This window comes from Phoenix dactylifera, unplaced genomic scaffold (genome assembly GCF_009389715.1).
Source record: "Phoenix dactylifera cultivar Barhee BC4 unplaced genomic scaffold, palm_55x_up_171113_PBpolish2nd_filt_p 000771F, whole genome shotgun sequence".
Classification (NCBI taxonomy): Eukaryota; Viridiplantae; Streptophyta; class Magnoliopsida; order Arecales; family Arecaceae; genus Phoenix; species Phoenix dactylifera.
The window spans coordinates 170,247-189,462 of NW_024068142.1; the positions used below are offsets into that span (position 1 = coordinate 170,247).

Below are 19,216 nucleotides of genomic sequence, written 5' to 3' on the forward strand. Positions count from 1 at the left end.
AATAAAAAACTCATTTTTGTACCACCACAACTATCATCAACACCACTTCTATCGCTACTACTGCTGCTGCCACTATCATTTCTACCACCACTATATATAGCAACATCAACACCATCATCTCCATCGTACCACCACGATCATAATCATTGTTATCATTATGATTGCTATATCTACCATATTATCGTCCCTACCATAGCCTCCGCTACAACATCATCACCATTATCACGTTGGTAGTTCCACTATAGTTATTGTAGTTGTCATTACTCTTATACCACTGCTATATTATTAATACTTTTTGCTTTGCTACAAATGCCACCACTACCATCACTGTCTTCTTTATTTTCGCCACCATCACTACTGGCTCGACTATCATCATCATATTTATATTTTAAAAATAATTTGTTATATTTAACACATAAATATTTTTTTATTTTTTAGAAATAAAATAAAATATACAAAATCATATTTTTATTTCTAAAAAATGAAAATAAAAAGTGATGCCAAATGAAAATTTTCAATATATTTTTTTCCAGTTTTATTTTCGATTTGTTTATTTTAATTCTGGATTCGGCTTCCATGGATCATCTGTCGACATATATTGCACTAGATTGTTGCTGGTACGAATATCAAGGGCTGAGACTTGGCTGGGTTAAAATGAACGGAAATTGATCCGTCGCAAGAACGGCCCATCCATCCGTCTCAGGACTTGCCGGCGATCCTGTCCAATTCGTCCAATTTCCCGAAACAACCAGAGGCGGTCCATCTTCTCACGCGCTTCGTGCGTGATGTTTGGCCCGGCGCGTAAGTTTTTCCACAGCGGAGGACCAGAAGTGTCCAGGAGCAAGGGTTTTTGCTCAGAGAAACACGAAGAACCCTTGAGACCACGCGGGCGTCGCCGACCCGAGAACCAAAAGGTCGATTTTGGGCATCGCTGCTCGAAGAACGAACGCCATTCTCGGAATCTCTCTCTTTTTCTCCAGCCATGCACGCCCCGGTCCTCGTTCTCAGTAAGCCTCTCTCAATCCTCAAACCTCTCTCTCTCGCTATGGATCCTTTCTCGCTCATCTGCTTCGAGTTTGGCCTGCTTGAAAGCTAGGGTTTTTGATATGATGCTTCTTGAGAGATCGAGTAGTGGTGTTTAGGTTTGGATGATCAGGAGGTCTGGTGTCTAGGTTTTCGTGCACCAGGGTGTTCGAACCTTTCCGATCTGCTGCATAAAAATGACTTTCTTCTTTGGGTTTAGAATGAGTATAATAAGGTTTTTGAACTTGATTCTATATTCTTTGTCTTGATTTCCTGGGAAAGATTTGGATGCACCGATGATGATAGGAGTTTGCGCGTGCAAAACTCTGATTGGCCACGCAAAAAATTTCTTCTCTTCGTTGGAAATGAGAAAAACAAGATTTTTTTTGTTATATTTTATGGTCATATTTTTCTGAAAGATTTGTGTAAGTGGTTGATGACAGATGCTGACTAACAACCCTCATGAATTCTAATTACCAGGAAGAATTAATCACCAATTGTATTCAACAACCATAAAATCTAAACAAAAAGCTAATCCTGCAAGGTTTGCAGGGTAGAAATGAGAGAATCATCTCACATGGCTTAGCGATGATAGAGCAATCCAACGAAATTTCCATGTAGTATGCTTATGTTTGGTTTCTTTCCCTTTCTAATTGCAAATAAATCTTATTACTTGAATAAGTTCCACAAAGAAATAATATGAAAAATACTGAACTTGGATTTCTTTGCTAGCCATGCATGACATCTGTGTTGTCATATTGGGTGTAATGTTCTGTTGCTACTTAATGGGTGTCTATTTTGTAAATGTCTTAGTGTTAGCTTAAGCTGCCACCAAGTTACGATTTTAACCCATTCTTTTTGTTTCTAAAATTGTTGGGTGCTGTTCTTGTCAAGTTGTTTGAAAGCCTCTAGTTTCCTTTATTGTATTGTGTCTCTGATAATTACTGCTAACTCTGTTGAGCAGAAGATTCTTTAAAACGGGAATCTGGAAGTAAGGTGCACCATGCCAACATCCAAGCTTCTAAGGTGAGCATGTTTTGCTCCTTCTGTTTTTTGTTGTCAGGGGAGAGGTCAATACTTTTCATTACCTTATTGTAGGATGCTTAGATGCTTGACTTTGGCATTGCATTTGGGCATGGAGAAGTGTGCAATTAATGATTTGTGTATTCCAATGTTGATTTTTTAGTTTGCACAGTCCAAGATCGATTGGTTTTTCTGATTACTTGTTACATTTCTCCTTTACATAGATGGTGAACAAAGTTGGCCTTTATTCCATTGACTAATATGTGCTTCATGCCTTCTCTACAATGTTGTATGACTTTTATTTTTAACTTTCAGAAACAATAAAACATTTTGTTTTCATTATGATGTTTCTATAAATGCTTTTCATACGATGATATCGTTTTTTTCTACTCTTTAGTTGATTTTTTTTTTAATTTTTCTAAAGCAAAATATAGACCGGGACAAACATAAGCAGCTGGGTTTTAATTTAAGACATCTATAAATTAAGTTAATGTACTTATTTAAATTTTACATATAAATATAATGTCATCATGGGTTGTCTACTAACTAATGACCAAGTAAAATTTGTTATTATTCACCTCTCTCTTATTATAGCACTGCTCTCTTATTTCTGTCTTATTGTAGCATTTGTGAAAAGAAGATTTCAGTTTCTTATCATAGTTAAACCTATATGCCATCTTTCTTTCCCTGAACAAGGGTGTATATATGGAGGTGAAGGAGATTTCTGTATGCACACAACTAACCATCCTTTTGCTCCATTTATAAGACCTATTATCATCTTTCCATTGTCATAACCACCCATCAGTACTATGCGTGCTTTCTTTAAGTTCTACCCTTTCTTCCATTTTCTGATCTTCTTTCTCAATTTTCAAAAACCTATCACCTAGGCTTTTAGGTGGTTTGGCCAGTCATCTAGGAAACACTGTGCATTGGGGTGTCCCTACTGCTCGAGAACTGCCTGGCTGCCATGACAACTATGTTGGTGATTTCATGAGTTATATAGAATTAGGTTTCTTGGGGTCATTTTTGCTTAATAATATCATATGTAGGTATTTCTAAAATATCACTTCTTAAAGGTGTTACAACAACAATCTCTGAGGCTTTTGGGTTGTCTTAGAAACAGGTACATGAATTAGATTTGTGTTCCTTATGAATTTTATGATGAAAGTGTTCTTGGGATTTTGAAAAGTATCCTCTTTCTATTGCTCTTGTTTTCTGCCTCTTCTTTGTTTATTGTTACCCGGACACTTCAGATCAGCAAATCGTGATATCGTTACAATTATTAACTGTTGACACTTATATTAAGAAGTTTTCAGGCCTGACATAATATGAAGAAAATGTTTTATGAACTCAACAAATAGCAAGGAAATTGGTCCAATAAATTATTCATTATGTATACACACCTGCACATAGAAATATCTAATATAATATGGATATGACCCTATATCCAATTTTTTGAAAGATAATGCCACTCTTGTTTTTTCTTTTTCTTCCCCTTCTTTTCTCTTCATTTTCTCCTTTCCTTTACTCTCACTCATTAATCCTTTGTGTTTCTGTTTCTCTTTTGATCCTTTGTTAGGTTCAGCCACATTCTCTAGTAGGGATTTGTCAAAAAAACCTTCAAGAAAGCTAACTAGCACCACTAATAAAATGAAAGCAATAAATAGAAATGCCTAATTAGAAGCATAAAATACCAAGGAGGGTCTCATCATTCTTTCTTTCCTATAGCCTCTTTATCCCCTGAAGCATTTTGATTCAGCTATTCTCGGTACATTAGCTTTATTACTATACAAATGGGTAGAACGATGAAAAAATCTTACTTATATATGTATGTATGCATATATATGTATGCGTGAATGTATGTTCATATGTATGGACATAATTCTAAAGTGAACACAATACCTTTAGAAATTTAAATTGATGCATGCAAGGAGGGATCATATGATATGGCTGGTCAGAGGCTTCACAACCAGACACGTGGTTCCAACACTAATTTGAAATGTGATCTGACCAAAGCATATGAGTAGAGTTCATTTAGTAAGGCCCAGTGTAACTTTGTGAGAAGTCAGCTAGGTTGAAAGAAATACATGAATATTTTAATAGAGTCGATGAGCATGATTTGGACTGCTTGCTAGCCAGATATTATGGTTTTTTTAAGAGATTGGTAATTAGACAAAGCTGGCGTTTGGATAAGGTCTTTTGGTAATGGAAGTGGTGTATAATTATACAGTGGGTGCTATATAGTTCATGTGTGAACCTATATTAGTTGGCTTATAAGCAATTGAAATGATATTTCACTATTTGAAGACATCATCATCACCTTTTTAATGTTACTGTTTTTGGAATTTGGTGCATCAAACTTGTAACAATTTGTCTTTTGCTTGTAATCATTTTATGATATTTGATTGGAGAACTGTTTTTCTAAATTTAAAATTGAATTGTCTTTCTTGTGATCTCTTGCTCAAGATGTATCGTTCGATTAACTTTGTGCATTTTACTACACAGGCTGTTGCTGACATAATCCGTACTACGTTGGGTCCTCGATCGATGTTGAAGATGCTGCTTGATGCTGGAGGAGGTGCATTACGGATGCTTGACATTTTGATATTGTATATTTGTGATATAGAATTGTCTTTCAAGTGAAAGTATCTATGATGAATGTACTTGTGTATTCGAAGATCTTGTTGGTTTTTTGTTTCTTTTCTTGCAAATGTCATTCTTTGGTGCACTAAGATACCTTGACTAGCATGGGTTATGCACTAGGTCAGATCAAGATTCTAAGAGTTGTCACACTTTTTCATGCTTTAGAATTTTTTTATTCTTTCTTTTGATATTCTTTACATTTCTAACCTCACTCTCTTTTTTCTTCAACTTGTTTTGGTTGGTACCAGGAATTGTTGTTACTAATGATGGAAATGCTATCCTACGCGAGTTGGATCTTGCCCATCCGGCTGCTAAGGTAACTTATGCCTCTTATCCTTGTCTGTTACCATTCTAGTTTGTCATTTGCATATGCTTATTGGCCTTCCGTTGATAGCTAGTGTGCCATGGGTCTACTGTCATACATTGCTTCTCACAACTCATGCTTTTTTATCTGCGCAAGATCTTTTACTCTAGGTTCTTTTGTTTTACTTAAAGAATACCCAGTTGTTCTTACTGTGCTCTTTGCAAGTTGACAGTCAATGATCGAACTAAGCCGCACGCAAGATGAAGAAGTGGGAGATGGCACAACATCTGTCATTGTTCTTGGTATGTTCCGTGCATATCGTTTATATCTCCTCAGTGAAGTGCTGAGATGACATTTACCTTGCACTAGCAGTGAACTAGCTTAATTACTAGATTATTTGGATTTAGTGGAAAACTATTGTAGTCAATGTTTCATAGATTTTTTAGTTCATCTTCAGTTAATGCGACCACTGTGTCAATATAGGAAAAATTGCTATCTGGATTATCTGATGCTTTCTGCTTTACAGGATTGGATAGGAAGTATATGCTTGGCATTTACATATATATCTTCTTTTTTTTTGTGTGTGTAAATTTATCTCTTATTTTTTGATCTGTGATGATAAGAATGCATTTTTTAAACCTAGAGAAAATATGTTACTGATTGTTTGAGAGTGAATTTTTTGAAGCTGGTGAGATGCTTCATGTTGCGGAAGCTTTCATTGAAAAAAAGTATCATCCCACAGTTATCTGTCGAGGTAATTTCTGTACATCCGATCGGACCTTTTTCATAATCTGTACCTTCAAATTCTTGCTTGTAACACTGTTTAATATCCCCTCACAGCATATAATAAAGCTCTAGAGGATGCAATTGCTGTTCTGGACAAAATTGCGATGCCTATTGACGTGAATGACCGTAAGTTTTACACAAGTATTATATCTCAGTAGTGTGCAGTTGGTGTTTTGATACCTTGGAGCTCATGACGATATGACCTATGCGAGCTTCTTCTTCTTCTTCTAACTTTGTTTCTTTATCTTCTGTCCATTTCATTTCCAATGGTAGGTGCCACGATGCTGGGTCTGGTCAAAAGTTGTATAGGTACAAAATTTACAGGACAATTTGGGGACCTAATTGCTGTAAGTATTTTCTTCATAAGTACAAGTTTTCACTTTTCCTTCTAAAGATGTCTTCACATGCTTTATATGGACAACAAGCATGGGCAATCAACACTTCTAATCCATCTTCTTTGCTGTTTCATGATGCATCTGTGTAGGCTTTGTGGGGAAGCATTCATTTTCCATCTTACTAATAAGTTTCTAGTAATTTCTGTAATTTGAGTATGTTATATCTTCATTAGACCTAATGATTTAAACTTGCAATACAAAATACTAAATGCTGCAGTTCTCAAAAAATATTTAATGCTTTTGTTGTCTTTGTCATCTGTTTCCCACCCTAACTTTTGACCTCTATATTGCCCATTACCTCTTCTCTTTCTTTCTTTCTTTGGTGAAGGTTTCAGTTGTGTTAGTTTTTTGTTCAGATTATTTTGCATTTTTGAATAACATATGGATGTACATACATAAAAATATTTACAAACATACTCCAATTATAAGGACTCTTTAAGATAATTCATGAGTCATATTCAAGCTGACCTGTTTGTTTACAGTCCTTAGTGGATTCAAAAAACCCTTCTGTAACATGTAGAAGGCACTACCAGAAAAATTTGCTCCCATGGACCACAAATTTTGTCTTCTTTTCACCCAGCTGTTTCTTAAGCCTGTAAACAACCGATACCTGTATGTTTTCACACTGAAGATGGATAATGGTCTTGTTTGATTCATAGCTATTACCCTACTTATAAGTTTTAATCTCAAAACAATTTGTTGTTGGTCCTTGCACTAGTATCAGTCAAAAGAAAGTTTCTATGATAACAGTGCGTATATAGGATATATATCTGCTTGCTTCTCTATTTGCATTGTGTGGCATAAAGGACTTTGTATGAAGAGCTGGTCTCTCTCTACAGGTATTTATCCATCCAGGGACACCAACTGGTGTTTATAGGTAGCAAAGATAATGCAGAATTTTTCATATTTTTATAAGTGCACAAATTGTACTTTATAAAATTTGAGGTTGGCTATAATGCATTAACAACTGGATGATTTGAGTTTCTGAAAAACTGTTGAATGTTATTCTTATTGCTTTCTCTTTGATTTCTCCATTATTATTTTCCCTGAGTGATATATGATTTGTTAAACCCTTTTGAGATTGATGTGTAATAGTCTTGCATCTTGTCATATCTAGGATCTTGCCATTGATGCTACCACAACAGTTGGTGTGGACCTTGGCCAAGGTTTGCGTGAGGTGGACATCAAGAAGTATATAAAAGTTGAGAAGGTTCCTGGTGGCCAGTTGGAGGACTCTAAGGTTCTTAAAGGAGTTATGATTAACAAAGATGTTGTTGCCCCTGGAAAAATGAGAAGAAAGATATTGAACCCGCGTATCATTCTCCTTGACTGCCCCCTTGAGTATAAGAAAGGAGAAAATCAAACTAATGCTGAGTTGGTAAAAGAAGAAGATTGGTACGAACTTTTATGTTTTTTTTTCTGTTATCTATTTATAACAAACAAGCTAGTGCATCCATATGCATACTTTTGTAGAAGATGCAAACGGCAAGGAGCATTTTTTGACTGTCTTTGGTACAAATATTTTTTTCCTTTTTGTTACTTATTTACTTAATGTGGAAATAAACTGAGTCTACAAATGATTTATCTTGGGAATCCTGCTGTCACGAACTCTAATTATGAAGACAAGTTTATCATTACACTATTTATTTTGGAAGGGAAATGTTATAAATATTGGAAGAACCAATAGTAATGTTGTCACTGACACTATTTGGTGAATAAAAATGCTCCAATAAGTTGCTTGAATGGGTTCTGAAAGTCTAAGAAGCTCTTTGGTGAGCTTCAATCTTTTCAAACAGCAGAAATGTAATTTCTTGAACTCAAAAGGCATAGATAATTAATTAATTGGAGCAATAATAGATATTTCTGCGGCAATATGCTTGGCACAAACTCAAGGAAGTGTCAGGAAGATGAAGGAATTTCAAGACAACACTCCTTTCTGGAACACAATAAGTAGCATAAGAAGTTCCAGTTGAACTTTTTCTAGATCTGGATAAAAAATTATGTATGGATAAAAAATTTATGTTATATTAACATGTAATTGCTGTTACAGGGATGTGTTAACATCAACTGATAGCTTCATAATTTTAACTAACTTAACCAATATTATTTGGAATAAAGTGCATTTAAGCTTTCTGGAGATGTATCTAAACAATTTTGCTTTCAAGTTATTAACTCAATCAAAGTAGTCAAGTCCATTCTAGTAACACTAATCTGTAGGTTCACTTAGGGACTCACGTAGACTTGAGTAGGTGTAGTTGGATTTGAATTGAAACTGTTCAACTAAAACTATATCTATAGAAGTGTCAAATGTATTTGTTCAGTCATGATCAGCTAAACCTTTTGCTAGAACTATAAGTTTTGCTCTCTTTGAGATAATTAAAGGCTAAATCAGCTGATACTTTAATGTCCGAAGTTGTTAGCAAAATGTTTGAATAAATTGTAAAGATAACTTGGTGTAAATTATTCAATAATTTATCAGTATCTTTTTTAAAAAGAATCTGGACTTTCTACTTGCCACCTTGATGGGTTCACCTTTTTATATTTTGTAGGTAATCTATGTAAAAGGTTCTTAATCAGTACTCATTTGAGTCTTGTCCACTAATAGTTTAACATTTCTTATGAAGCCAAAGACATTGAATAAGCTGTCATGTTATCAAAAACATCCTTTATTGATATCTGAGCATCTTATAAGAAATTGGTTTCAGAACTAATCTGTAGTTCTCTGCTTAATATTTGGTACTAACAAGTGTCTTTTTGTCAGGGAAGTTTTGCTGAAGATGGAGGAGGAATATATAGAGAATCTCTGTATGCAGATACTGAAGTTCAAACCTGACTTGGTTATAACGGAAAAAGGGCTTAGCGATCTCGCATGCCATTATTTAAGCAAGGCTGGAGTCAGTGCTATCCGGAGATTGAGAAAGACAGACAGCAATAGGATTGCTAAGGCTTGTGGAGCAGTAATTGTAAATAGGCCAGAGGAACTTCAAGAATCTGATGTTGGAACGGGAGCTGGGCTATTTGAGGTCAAGAAATTTGGCGATGAGTTTTTTGCATTTATTGTGGACTGCAGAGATCCAAAAGCATGTACTGTTCTTTTAAGAGGTGCGAGTAAGGATCTTTTAAATGAGGTCGCAAGAAACTTGCAGGTATGATTTTGTGCTAGCACATGTTCATCTAAACTATGGACTTGATGTGCCTATGGCTGACTTTTCTCTCATAGGATGCCATGTCAGTAGCACGGAACATATTGAAAAACCCCAAGCTTCTTCCTGGAGGTGGTGCCACAGAGTTAACGGTATCTGCAGCATTGAAACAGAAGAGTTCATCGGTTGAAGGTATTGAAAAGGTAAGCTTTCTTACTTATTAGTTGATACATTATCCTAGGTTGAGCTTCAATGAGTGTGGTTATGTGTGTGTACTTGTGGTCCTTAGTGCAACAATGTGCTTCACATTTGTCTAATTGTGTAACAGTGGCCCTATGAAGCTGCTGCTGTAGCTTTTGAGGCTATCCCACGAACCTTGGCTCAAAATTGTGGGGTGAACGTTATTCGGACAATGACTGCTCTCCAAGGAAAGGTAAAGGCGAAACCTAATCATTTTTTTATTTTATATTGCATTTGCTTCTTAGGGTTCGTTTGATTGGGATATGTTAGATTACCCTGGGAATCATTTATCTAGAAAAATGATCGCGAGGGAAAATAAATTTTACTATATTTGGTCGGTAGAAAAATAACTATTGAAAATAGTATCCGAGAAAGATTACTATGTTTGGTTAAAGATAATGTTACATGGGAATATTGCCAAATTTCCAATAATACCATTCAATAAACAATTCAAGTAATAACATTTTTTTTCTCAGTCCGTTTGTTATCCATTTATGGCCTACTTACATAAACGTTGTCAATATTAACTATTTCAAATATTGAAATATATTTACATGAGTTAATAAATATTTTTAAATTAATTATACATATATTAAAAATATATATTAATTATTATATTAGTATGTTTTGATATATAAATAAATATATTAATTATCAATAATTCCTATATTAGATTTATTGATAATTAATAAATATTTATTAATTATTTATTAATAATTAATATTTATTAATAAATATATCAATATACTAAATATATTATTATTTCTAAATATTATTAATCAATATATGAATATATTTATAATATATTAATATAATTAATAATAATTATATAATATAATTATTACAATATTAATATAATATAAGTGAGGGCATTTTTGTTAAAAAATGATATTTTTAGATTATCTCTACTTGGTAATCCAACATGAAAAAACAAATACGACCCTTCTGGTGGTATTTGTTTTACCTTCTCTCTTAAGAAAATAGATATGCGGCTCGTCGTTTATTTTACTCTCTCTCGTCCACTTTTCGTACCAAACATGGTAATCGAACATGGTATTTATTTTTCCATGCTGGATTACCCCCAACCAAATAGGCCCTTAGTAAAAGTAGTTACAAGTTGTAGATTGGACATAATTAGTCAAACTGTAAAAGACCACACTCAAACAGTGCCACACACAAGATGTCTGAACCACACCATAATGTGCAGGAACTGCACTAAGCTGTGCCAATAGGATCAGCTTTCCAATCTAATCACTAGTCTATCCGTCTGATTCTATCCCATGTGCGGCACACCACACTTCCTGATTTTTTTTTTCATCGAGCAAGACACTACTACAAGCAAAAATCCTATTTAAGATTGGATGCATTGTGACTCCATCGTGCGATGCTCACTCAGTGTACAGAAGTATGTGAGGCCTGCAGGTAAGCGGGCAGGCATAGTTGTAGGTGGTTCTATATCACAAAACCTCAGCAGACTGCTGTTACTTGAATGCATCACCCACTCTCCTGCAAGGAGAGATGCTACTATGGGATGATTATGCTAGTTTTTGATAGGTGGTGCTCCTAATTACTACTTTTATGTTTCTATGCTGCAGCATGCTAACGAGGAAAATGCATGGGTTGGCATTGATGGAAACACAGGTGCCATTGTTGATATGAGAGAGAGAAAGGTACGGGCTTCAAAACTTCCCCTCCGACTCTTCCCCAGCTTTTCACCTCCCTCTCAAACCTATTTTTCTTTTTCAGATATGGGACTCTTACAATGTTAAGGCACAAACATTTAAGACAGCTATTGAGGCTGCTTGCATGCTTCTGAGGATTGATGATATTGTGAGTGGGATAAAGAAAAAGCAGGCTCCTGGAGCTGGCCCAACCCCATCGAGACCAAAGGTAGAGGAAGAAGGAGATGCGGACAATGAGCAGATGCTTCCAGATTAGAATTTTGAAAGGTGTTTGTTTATTTGCTTACTGGAGTGTTTGATTACCTGGGTGTGCATGCTCGTTCTCTTGTCAGCAAGTTTTATCAGGGAATGGACGGACTATTAGGTCAGGTGCCATTTTGTTGACAAATTTTGTTTTCTTAGGTCATTTTTCACTCCTTGAAGACTACCAGGACTAGTTTTATTCTGTCCTTGGTGCACGTTTTGTAATCTGAGAACCGATGACGGTTCATGTATGGTTTGTTCACCGCAGATGGTTTACCACCTCATATATTGTAGACCCAGAAGGAATATGTTAAGATGTTAATGGGTAGCATATCAACATGGTGTTCCTCGTTTTAAGTTTTGACCTGACCTTGCGCAGAATGAAAAATAAAAAATGATTTAAGGACTGCCATCGATTGAGTTTTAATTGATCAAGCGTCTTGGTTTTAGCAGTGCTCTTCTGACCGGATGAAACATTGTGGTTTCTGGCAGGTATGTATCAGCCAGCAATCAAGTTGAAATCATATGGTTTATGGAAGCCTTAGTATATAGCATGATTGTGTTCTGGTCTACGCACCCTGAATTGTGTTCGGACTGCATTTAGGGCTTGCTATTAATCCAGTAAATAGTGTTGTGCTCCATCCAGAGAACATTAGAGAGGTTCGCCAGAAAGCTCATGGATGATACGGGCAAAATTGATGGTAAGGATGCGAAGCTCAAAAGAGGTGGTACCATCTAAGATTGATAGGTAAAAGGTTTCGGTACCATCCTGGGAAGCTCTACGTAAAAATTAAGTTATGGTTGGAAAGGATGAAAATTAACTATAAAATCTCACTGAGATCGTATGCGGCAGTAAACAATGATTCACGTGTCTGGGCTCAGTTTTATGCATTTCCAGCAGCTAGATTGAATTGAGAGTTGGGAAGGATGGGGCGGTGAAAGTATCAGGAAGCCTTTGTGGTTGACTTAATAGTGATTACATATCTGCCACCACCGTATCCACCATCTTTGTCCTGTAAGATTTCAAATGCAGCAATTTCTGTTCATTAATACCAGTAAATCATACATAAGAAAAGCATGAAAAAAGAGTCATAAGAAAAAATAGAAAGAAATCATCTGAAAGATGACTTTAGCTATTTGCAAATATGATTTTTAAACTGGAAGCATTATACATTATATCAATAGCCAATATAAATTGACTCAGCTCCTACATAAAATTCATTATCATCAATCCACATCCAATAGATATTAAATAATAAAATTGGCATCCTCTTATCAGCATGGTAGCAAGAATTAGATGACATGGAGTAGGAGAACAAAGACAAAAAAAAAAAAAAAAAACTTTCCTTAAATCAAGCAGGTGCAGGAAACATAGGAAAAACAAATGGAAAAAAAAAGGGTGCAATTCTGCATATGAATAAGCAAGCCAGTGTTCCAGAGAACAGAGAACAGAGCTTGCTTTAAGATTTTGTTCTTTTCAAAGTCTCGCATCCATCAGCTTCATGAATCTCTAATCCTTCTTCTAGACCATTCAAGAAGAAATACTCGAGTCAAGGATTACTTCGCTCATTAAAGATAGTAATGTGCATTAAAACATTTTTATTCTCCATAAAATTATTTTCAGTGGATGAAGAGAATCTTCAATGAATCCTGTCCTTTTCCAATAACAATATTATGAAGATAAAACAAAATCTTTTACTAAAGTTAATAAACTCTTGCTAGCACCTTGGTCCTAATAATCAAATCAAAATCCACTTATTCTACATCTTGTATAGAAATGATTTATATAAATTATCTCAAAAGAATATATCACCAATGCTTGAGGTGAAAAATGTAATCTTCCCAACAGGGAGCAATTTGAAAAGTATATGTTGTCATCACTTATCACAAATAATTAGCATAAAATTGGCCTTTCCTCCTTTAAAAACATGATTTTTTTAAAAGATTTTCTTGTAATCTCTATATAGAATAGCGATAAACTTATACTTTATCCTAAATTTAACTAAAGGAATCAAAGTATCCATTTTGCTAATAACATTTTCGAGAACATTATGATCAAAGCCAACATAACATATAAATTAGTCAAGAAAATAAATATCAACCTAATCCAATTATATGTACCAATAAGGAAAGTTTGAGTAAAACTATAGACCTCACAATGGGATAAAAAATCGACCACATTGTTCTCCAGTTCAGGGTCGAGTGGTTCTCCTAACAAAACAAATGAGTGAAGAATCCAGTAGCACTTCAGCAAAAAAAAGGAAAAAGAATCCAGTAGCATAGCCAAGGTCGGCTGCACTCAAGAAATCAACCCACATTGGACAATAAAAAAACTCCAGCTATAAATGGAATTTAAATGAGAACATGGATATCAAAAAGGATTTGTTTAGGAAAGAGAGTACCAATGAAATCCGATCTTACTCAGCATCTAGCACGTGAAAGCTCGGTCCAAGTTGCTCGAGTCCTCTTGTGAGAAATTCAACATGCTTATCACGTCATAGCTCTGACCTTCAAAACAAACCCCTAATCTGATTTATTTTAAAATGCCAAGATCAAAATTTTGGCTTGTTAAGAGTTTGATTTACAATTTAGCATATTGAGATAAAAGAAATAATATTATGAAAGAAATAAAAGAACCAATTTGAAGTATGTGTACTCAAACATTTTTAAGTCAAGGATTCACCATTTCACCCTTCAATCTTCATCTAATATTAAAAACCAATACAAAAAAAAAAAGAGAAAAAAATAGGGTTTACTTCTGATTTAGGATGTTATCATCTAGAACGATGCAACCAGCAATCCAGCATAATCTATCTTCTAGTAGATGGAGGATATGTTGTCCTCGTTTTACTCATTTGGGTTAAAGTCTGAACCTCTCTATAACATTCGACTGCCTTGAGTTCAACAAGATTGTTTTGTTGCTATAAGGAGCAGGATTACTAACATAACCGGGCTTTTAAATACTAAAAAACTCAACTTTCTTGGTTGTTTAGAATTTCAAAAAAAAAATTGTCTTCTACTCTCATGGACTTTAGGGTTGGTTAAAGAGACCATAAAAATGATTCCGGTTCCCGAAGGAGATGGCCATGGTAATCGGCCACCACAGAGGCAGTGTTGTTTAGCTTGGCAAAACAACAAACGATTTGAAGGCGCTAAGAAGGAGCAAAAATTATGATTATTACGATGATAAGGAGAACTTGCATGAGCGATTGAGCGTGGGGGGGAGACGCCATTGAGAACGCGGTAGATCTCGGCTACCTTCTCCTCCACCTCGAGCTGCTCCGGCTGCGTGAAGGTGAGCCTCGGTTGCTGGTCGAGATTGATAATGGGAGAAGCAGAAGAAGAGGACCGAGAGAAGGAAGGGGAGGACTCCGTTGCTACGGACTCTAGTGGCAAGCGCGCTTCTTTGCTTTGCTTAGCTTTTCCTTCTGTTTTTCCTTCGCTTTCTTTCTTGCTCGGGACCGCGCGGGTTTATACATGGAACCAAGAAAGGAACCGTCCGCCATCTGGATAAGCGCTTTTCGCCAGTCCAGAAAACCAGAGGTTGAAAAAAGCAGCGACTCGGCCGGTTGGACGGTTGGACCGTGGTCGAACCGTGTGGTTGAACGGTTCAAGCGTTTTTTTTTTTAAAAAAAAAAAAAAAATCGGGTTTGAACGAGATCCGGCCAGGGAGCCTCTAATTCCAATGCCCATGTCAATACCCAAGAAATCTCTCTCTCTCTCTCTCTCTCATGCATGTTCTGAGAAACCTTTGTGCTAGCTAAACCATAAACCATACATGCTGACTTCAAAATTGGATAAATTAAACTACGTTCTAAATGACATGGCAATCTTGGATTTATGAATTTGCTAAGTTTCTAGAACACATGGAGAACCGCCAGCTTCATGTTTGCTTCGTTCCTTCAAATCATGAGTATTCTTGATTGTATCATGGTGGTGTTTGGATCTCTATTGCCCATGAACTTGCATCTGCATAACCATAACTAGGTATGCTTAGACAAACTTTTAGATTAGGACGGAAGGCGAGATTGTATGTATGATCAAGGAAAATTTACTGGCAGGAGGTGATCAAGTCAGCAATGCATGAGGCAGCGCGTACAGGTTTGGCAATACCAGCTAGCTGCAAATACTCTACTGGTATCAAAAGTTCTTAATGCTAGTTGAGTCCCTGGTTATCCACTAGTTGAATGACCCGCAACAATAATAGTCAAGGCTTTGCCAAATTGACCATGCCGCCATGAGTAGGACTTTCAACATAATTGACATATTCAACATATACTTGTAACGGTTTAGAAGATGATTACTGTATCTCAAACACATGCTATCTATTGAATTTTGATTGTCTTCATTCTTTAACTTTGTCATGGGGCATTTCTAGATCTCTAATTTGCTTGCAGTAAATTTTGAACTTGTGAAAGCCTTTATCTTCATTATCTCTATATGATCATGCTTATGTGTTTTTGTTCTTGTAACTTCTACTCATAGTCGCACGTAAGATGAATGAATTGAAATCCTATCATGCTCCAGTATGTGTAACATATTGCACACAATGAAATATAGGTGGATATCTTACCAACATTCATGAATTAAGCTGAGATTAACATGAATGAATTAGACTACAAACAAATACAAGTTGACAAAAAATAACAAAAGTAAAACTGATACGTAAATGGCCTGATTAATTCGATTAAGTATTAGCTGAGCCAAATTGACTGAAATCAATAAACTATCAAGGCTCATTATGAACCTCAAACGCAATTGACCATCAGTTAATGGTGAACATGGGTTTCTTTAGTTTAAATGGGTAAAATTGTAAATAAACCCAAGACCAACCTTAATTGAACTTGAATAACCTAAAAAGTGTTAGGTTTAAACATTAGTCAACACTTCGAATCAAATCCAAATTCTACAATTCATGAATCAATTGACACAGGAAAATTCCTTATAATCCTTCCATCCATCTTGAAGGTCATCTATCAAAATTAGCAACTTGTTTTTCAAATCATAAAGAGCTAAATTACCTAAATATTAATAAGTTGAGTAAACAGAACTCAAAACGCTATTATTACCAGAAGACACTCTCTCACACTTATTTAACATTAGACTCGGAAGCATAAATTAATATATCCTGGATCATCTTGGTCATTTAATATTATCATCCCTGCAGCTTGTAAGTTTGTTCTTTGTATATCATTTATATATTCATCAAGGCGAACCATTATTCTGTGTATGTCAACTCTTTATAAGTTCACTAGGACTCCTTAATGGAGCTACGCTGTTTGAGTTGTTGCTACCCCCTTCCTTCGTCCTCCTCACGAATTTTGACATGCCCTTTATCGTTTTATATGGCCCTCGCGGGCTACCTGAGGATGTTCTTGTATGGTGCTTGAATCCATGAAGCATACTCTATATAATATGAGACAAGGCTTGCTGGTTAGCGTGAATTTTAAGGTACGTACCATTACTTTATGAGTAGAGGTGATAAGTCATAGTCATGTCAAATTGCTTTGAGGTAACATGGGCTGTCATTCTCCTATGCAACATCAATACTTGATCAAGTCTTGGCCACCTCAACTTCTGCGAAGATACGGATAAAAACTAGAAGCTGCATCCACGCTTCTTCCAGCAGCAGACCATAATTATCTCTATCGAACTGTTCTTACTTTACCCATAGTTATGCTGGTTTCTTGCGATCAAGTACTCCATTATCTGCTATTACTTCAAATATCCATTTGTGTACTCATTATTCGACAATTTAGCAATCATGACCACCAGAGTGATTTCTCTCCACTCCAGTCTTCAACTAAAGTCCGGAAAAAAGCATGGGGAGCCTCTGTACTCTTGTCCTTTGTGGTGAGCCTAGTATATGACCCACCTTGCATTCAAATACCCTTCAAGAAAGCAAGTTTCGACATCTAAGGAATGTCTTTCTTTCCCATCAGGCATGGCATCTTGAAAGAACTTCCTTATCTCTTTCTTTACCCTCTTGACTCCTCACAAAGATCAGCTTTATATGAGCCAAAGGGAAGGAGCTAATATGCTCTTCAACTAATACCAACCAGTGCAGTTAAATACTTGAATGAGTGATGAACTTGCGTGCTACCTATGGGTATATCTTTCAATGTCCGAGTTAGCACATGTTCTCCCAATAATTAGAGAGAGAGAGAGAGAGAGATGATACCCCATGTACATTCCATACTTATCCTGCCTTCCACTCTGGCCTTTTTTTTTTCCTTTGCATGCTTCTCGCTCTATGTTCTCCGATGAAATTATTAGGATGACGATGACCTTTTCGGGCATTAGAGACTGTTTCCTTTTTAACGTTCATAATGATCACCTGTTAGCGTGGGTCGGTACGCATGCTGTCACAGTGTGTCCACCGAGCCATGAGGAGTACTCGATGTTTCACCAACTGTTCCAAGACAACGCATGCAGCATGTGGAATTGGTCCTACTGCCCTATTCTCTTAATGCATGACACTTAATATTGTAGAATATCAGCCTTTTTTGCGTCAAAGCAGGTAAATATTCTTGTCTGAACGTAGCAGCTGGGTAAAGTTTCGCAATCCAATTCCTAAATAAGTTGCTAAAAGAATGCAAGATACTCATAACTTACCCATGGTTGGTTAATGTCAGGATAGTTTGAGAATCTTAAGATTGCCCACATCGCTGCAGGAATTATCCCACATGCTTTAACTTTCAATCGGGCATGTTTGGATAAAGCTCTTGCATGGGGATAAAGGGTTAGTATGTCATGACTTTTGCCTAGTGTATAGATCCATGACTACGTTTTATTCGCTTGCTGGAATCCAAGACATAAAAGAAAGGTATGGAAAGCAAAAGAAACAGAGAAAAAAGTGCTTAGTTCAAAGACAAAGTGCTAAAGCTGAGTTAAAGATAGCTGGTTTAAATATGATGAATGAGACTAGACTAGCAAAGCCTGTGATATTGTCAGCAAGAGTTTATATACATCAAAAGAGCCTATAATCAATCAAGAACATGCATGCTATTCCCATGCATGAATGTTTTGAAAAAACATCAATGACGAGGCAAAACTACTTTTGCTTTGAGGTCGGCAGCGATGGTGGAGGCTTTCATTACATTAGAATGGACGGGGATCATATCCCAGGGGAGCCATTCGGTTGCATTTCCATTTTTGCGTGTGTGTGTGTGTGTGAAAAAAACAGATGCAAAGTAAGTTCTTTCCGATAGACTCGGATTTGAATGAAATATTGGAATGAGGAGTTAGTTTGATCTCCCCAGTCTCTGTGTTCAGATTCAGAGAAGGAGGGAGCCAGCTATATGCACCTGGATTGCCTGAAAAGGTGGGAGCACCTGGTCTGTCTGAAAGGCCTGTCATGAATTCGGTGCCCACCAAACTATTTTCTTTTTCGTATCCACCTTTGTACTGTCCAATTCAGTGCTCGCCCTTCAAACCAGGAGTTTATAGGTCTCCCTTCCTACAGATACTATTCGCAACATCATTTGTGGGCCTCTCTTTGAAAGTTGCATTCAATATTGCGGTGCTTTCCTAGCAATATCTAATTCATCCACCCAACTGACCCCTAAACTCGCCCGTCGGGGTGGCTACCAGGTCAGGTCACTTTTTAAGTTGCATTTAAGCCCTAAGTGGGTCTTATTTGCTTGAAATACTACACTAGACCCATTCCAACGAAGTTCTTGGCATCAGGTACCAACTTGGTTTAATTTGGGCCGAGCATGGCTTGGAGCTAAT

General features: G+C 36.3%; 1 protein-coding gene and 1 long non-coding RNA gene across 3 annotated transcripts; one reads left to right on the top strand and one right to left on the bottom strand.

Annotated features, from left to right (window-relative positions):
- The first annotated feature begins 838 nt into the window (after positions 1-838).
- LOC120107126 (T-complex protein 1 subunit gamma-like) lies at positions 839-11,819 on the top strand. Its single transcript, XM_039120294.1, has 14 exons — positions 839-1,007; positions 1,988-2,049; positions 4,552-4,624; positions 4,938-5,005; positions 5,226-5,295; positions 5,679-5,747; positions 5,834-5,905; positions 6,053-6,126; positions 7,292-7,569; positions 8,936-9,320; positions 9,395-9,520; positions 9,646-9,750; positions 11,153-11,227; positions 11,304-11,819. The coding sequence occupies exons 1-14, from the start codon at positions 983-985 to the stop codon at positions 11,493-11,495; spliced, it is 1,674 nt and encodes a 557-aa protein (XP_038976222.1). The 5' UTR covers positions 839-982; the 3' UTR covers positions 11,496-11,819.
- LOC113463251 lies at positions 11,656-14,988 on the bottom strand. Of its 2 annotated transcripts, none has more exons than XR_005509066.1 (2): positions 14,665-14,988; positions 11,656-14,005 (listed from the first exon to the last, which is right to left on the bottom strand). It is a non-coding gene; the product is annotated as an uncharacterized LOC113463251 (long non-coding RNA). The 2 variants fall into 2 exon arrangements; XR_003387173.2 differs by having other exon boundaries at positions 11,656-14,010.
- Positions 14,989-19,216: the final 4,228 nt, after the last annotated feature.

What these genes read in the sequence shown, in the direction of transcription:
- LOC120107126 (XM_039120294.1), top strand. Translation starts at nt 983, where the DNA reads ATGCACGCCCCGGTCCTCGTTCTCA. An exon ending in AACATCTGTCATTGTTCTTG is followed by an intron (nt 5,296 to 5,678) that starts GTATGTTCCGTG and finishes AATTTTTTGAAG; the next exon opens with CTGGTGAGATGCTTCATGTT. An exon ending in TCCCACAGTTATCTGTCGAG is followed by an intron (nt 5,748 to 5,833) that starts GTAATTTCTGTA and finishes ATCCCCTCACAG; the next exon opens with CATATAATAAAGCTCTAGAG.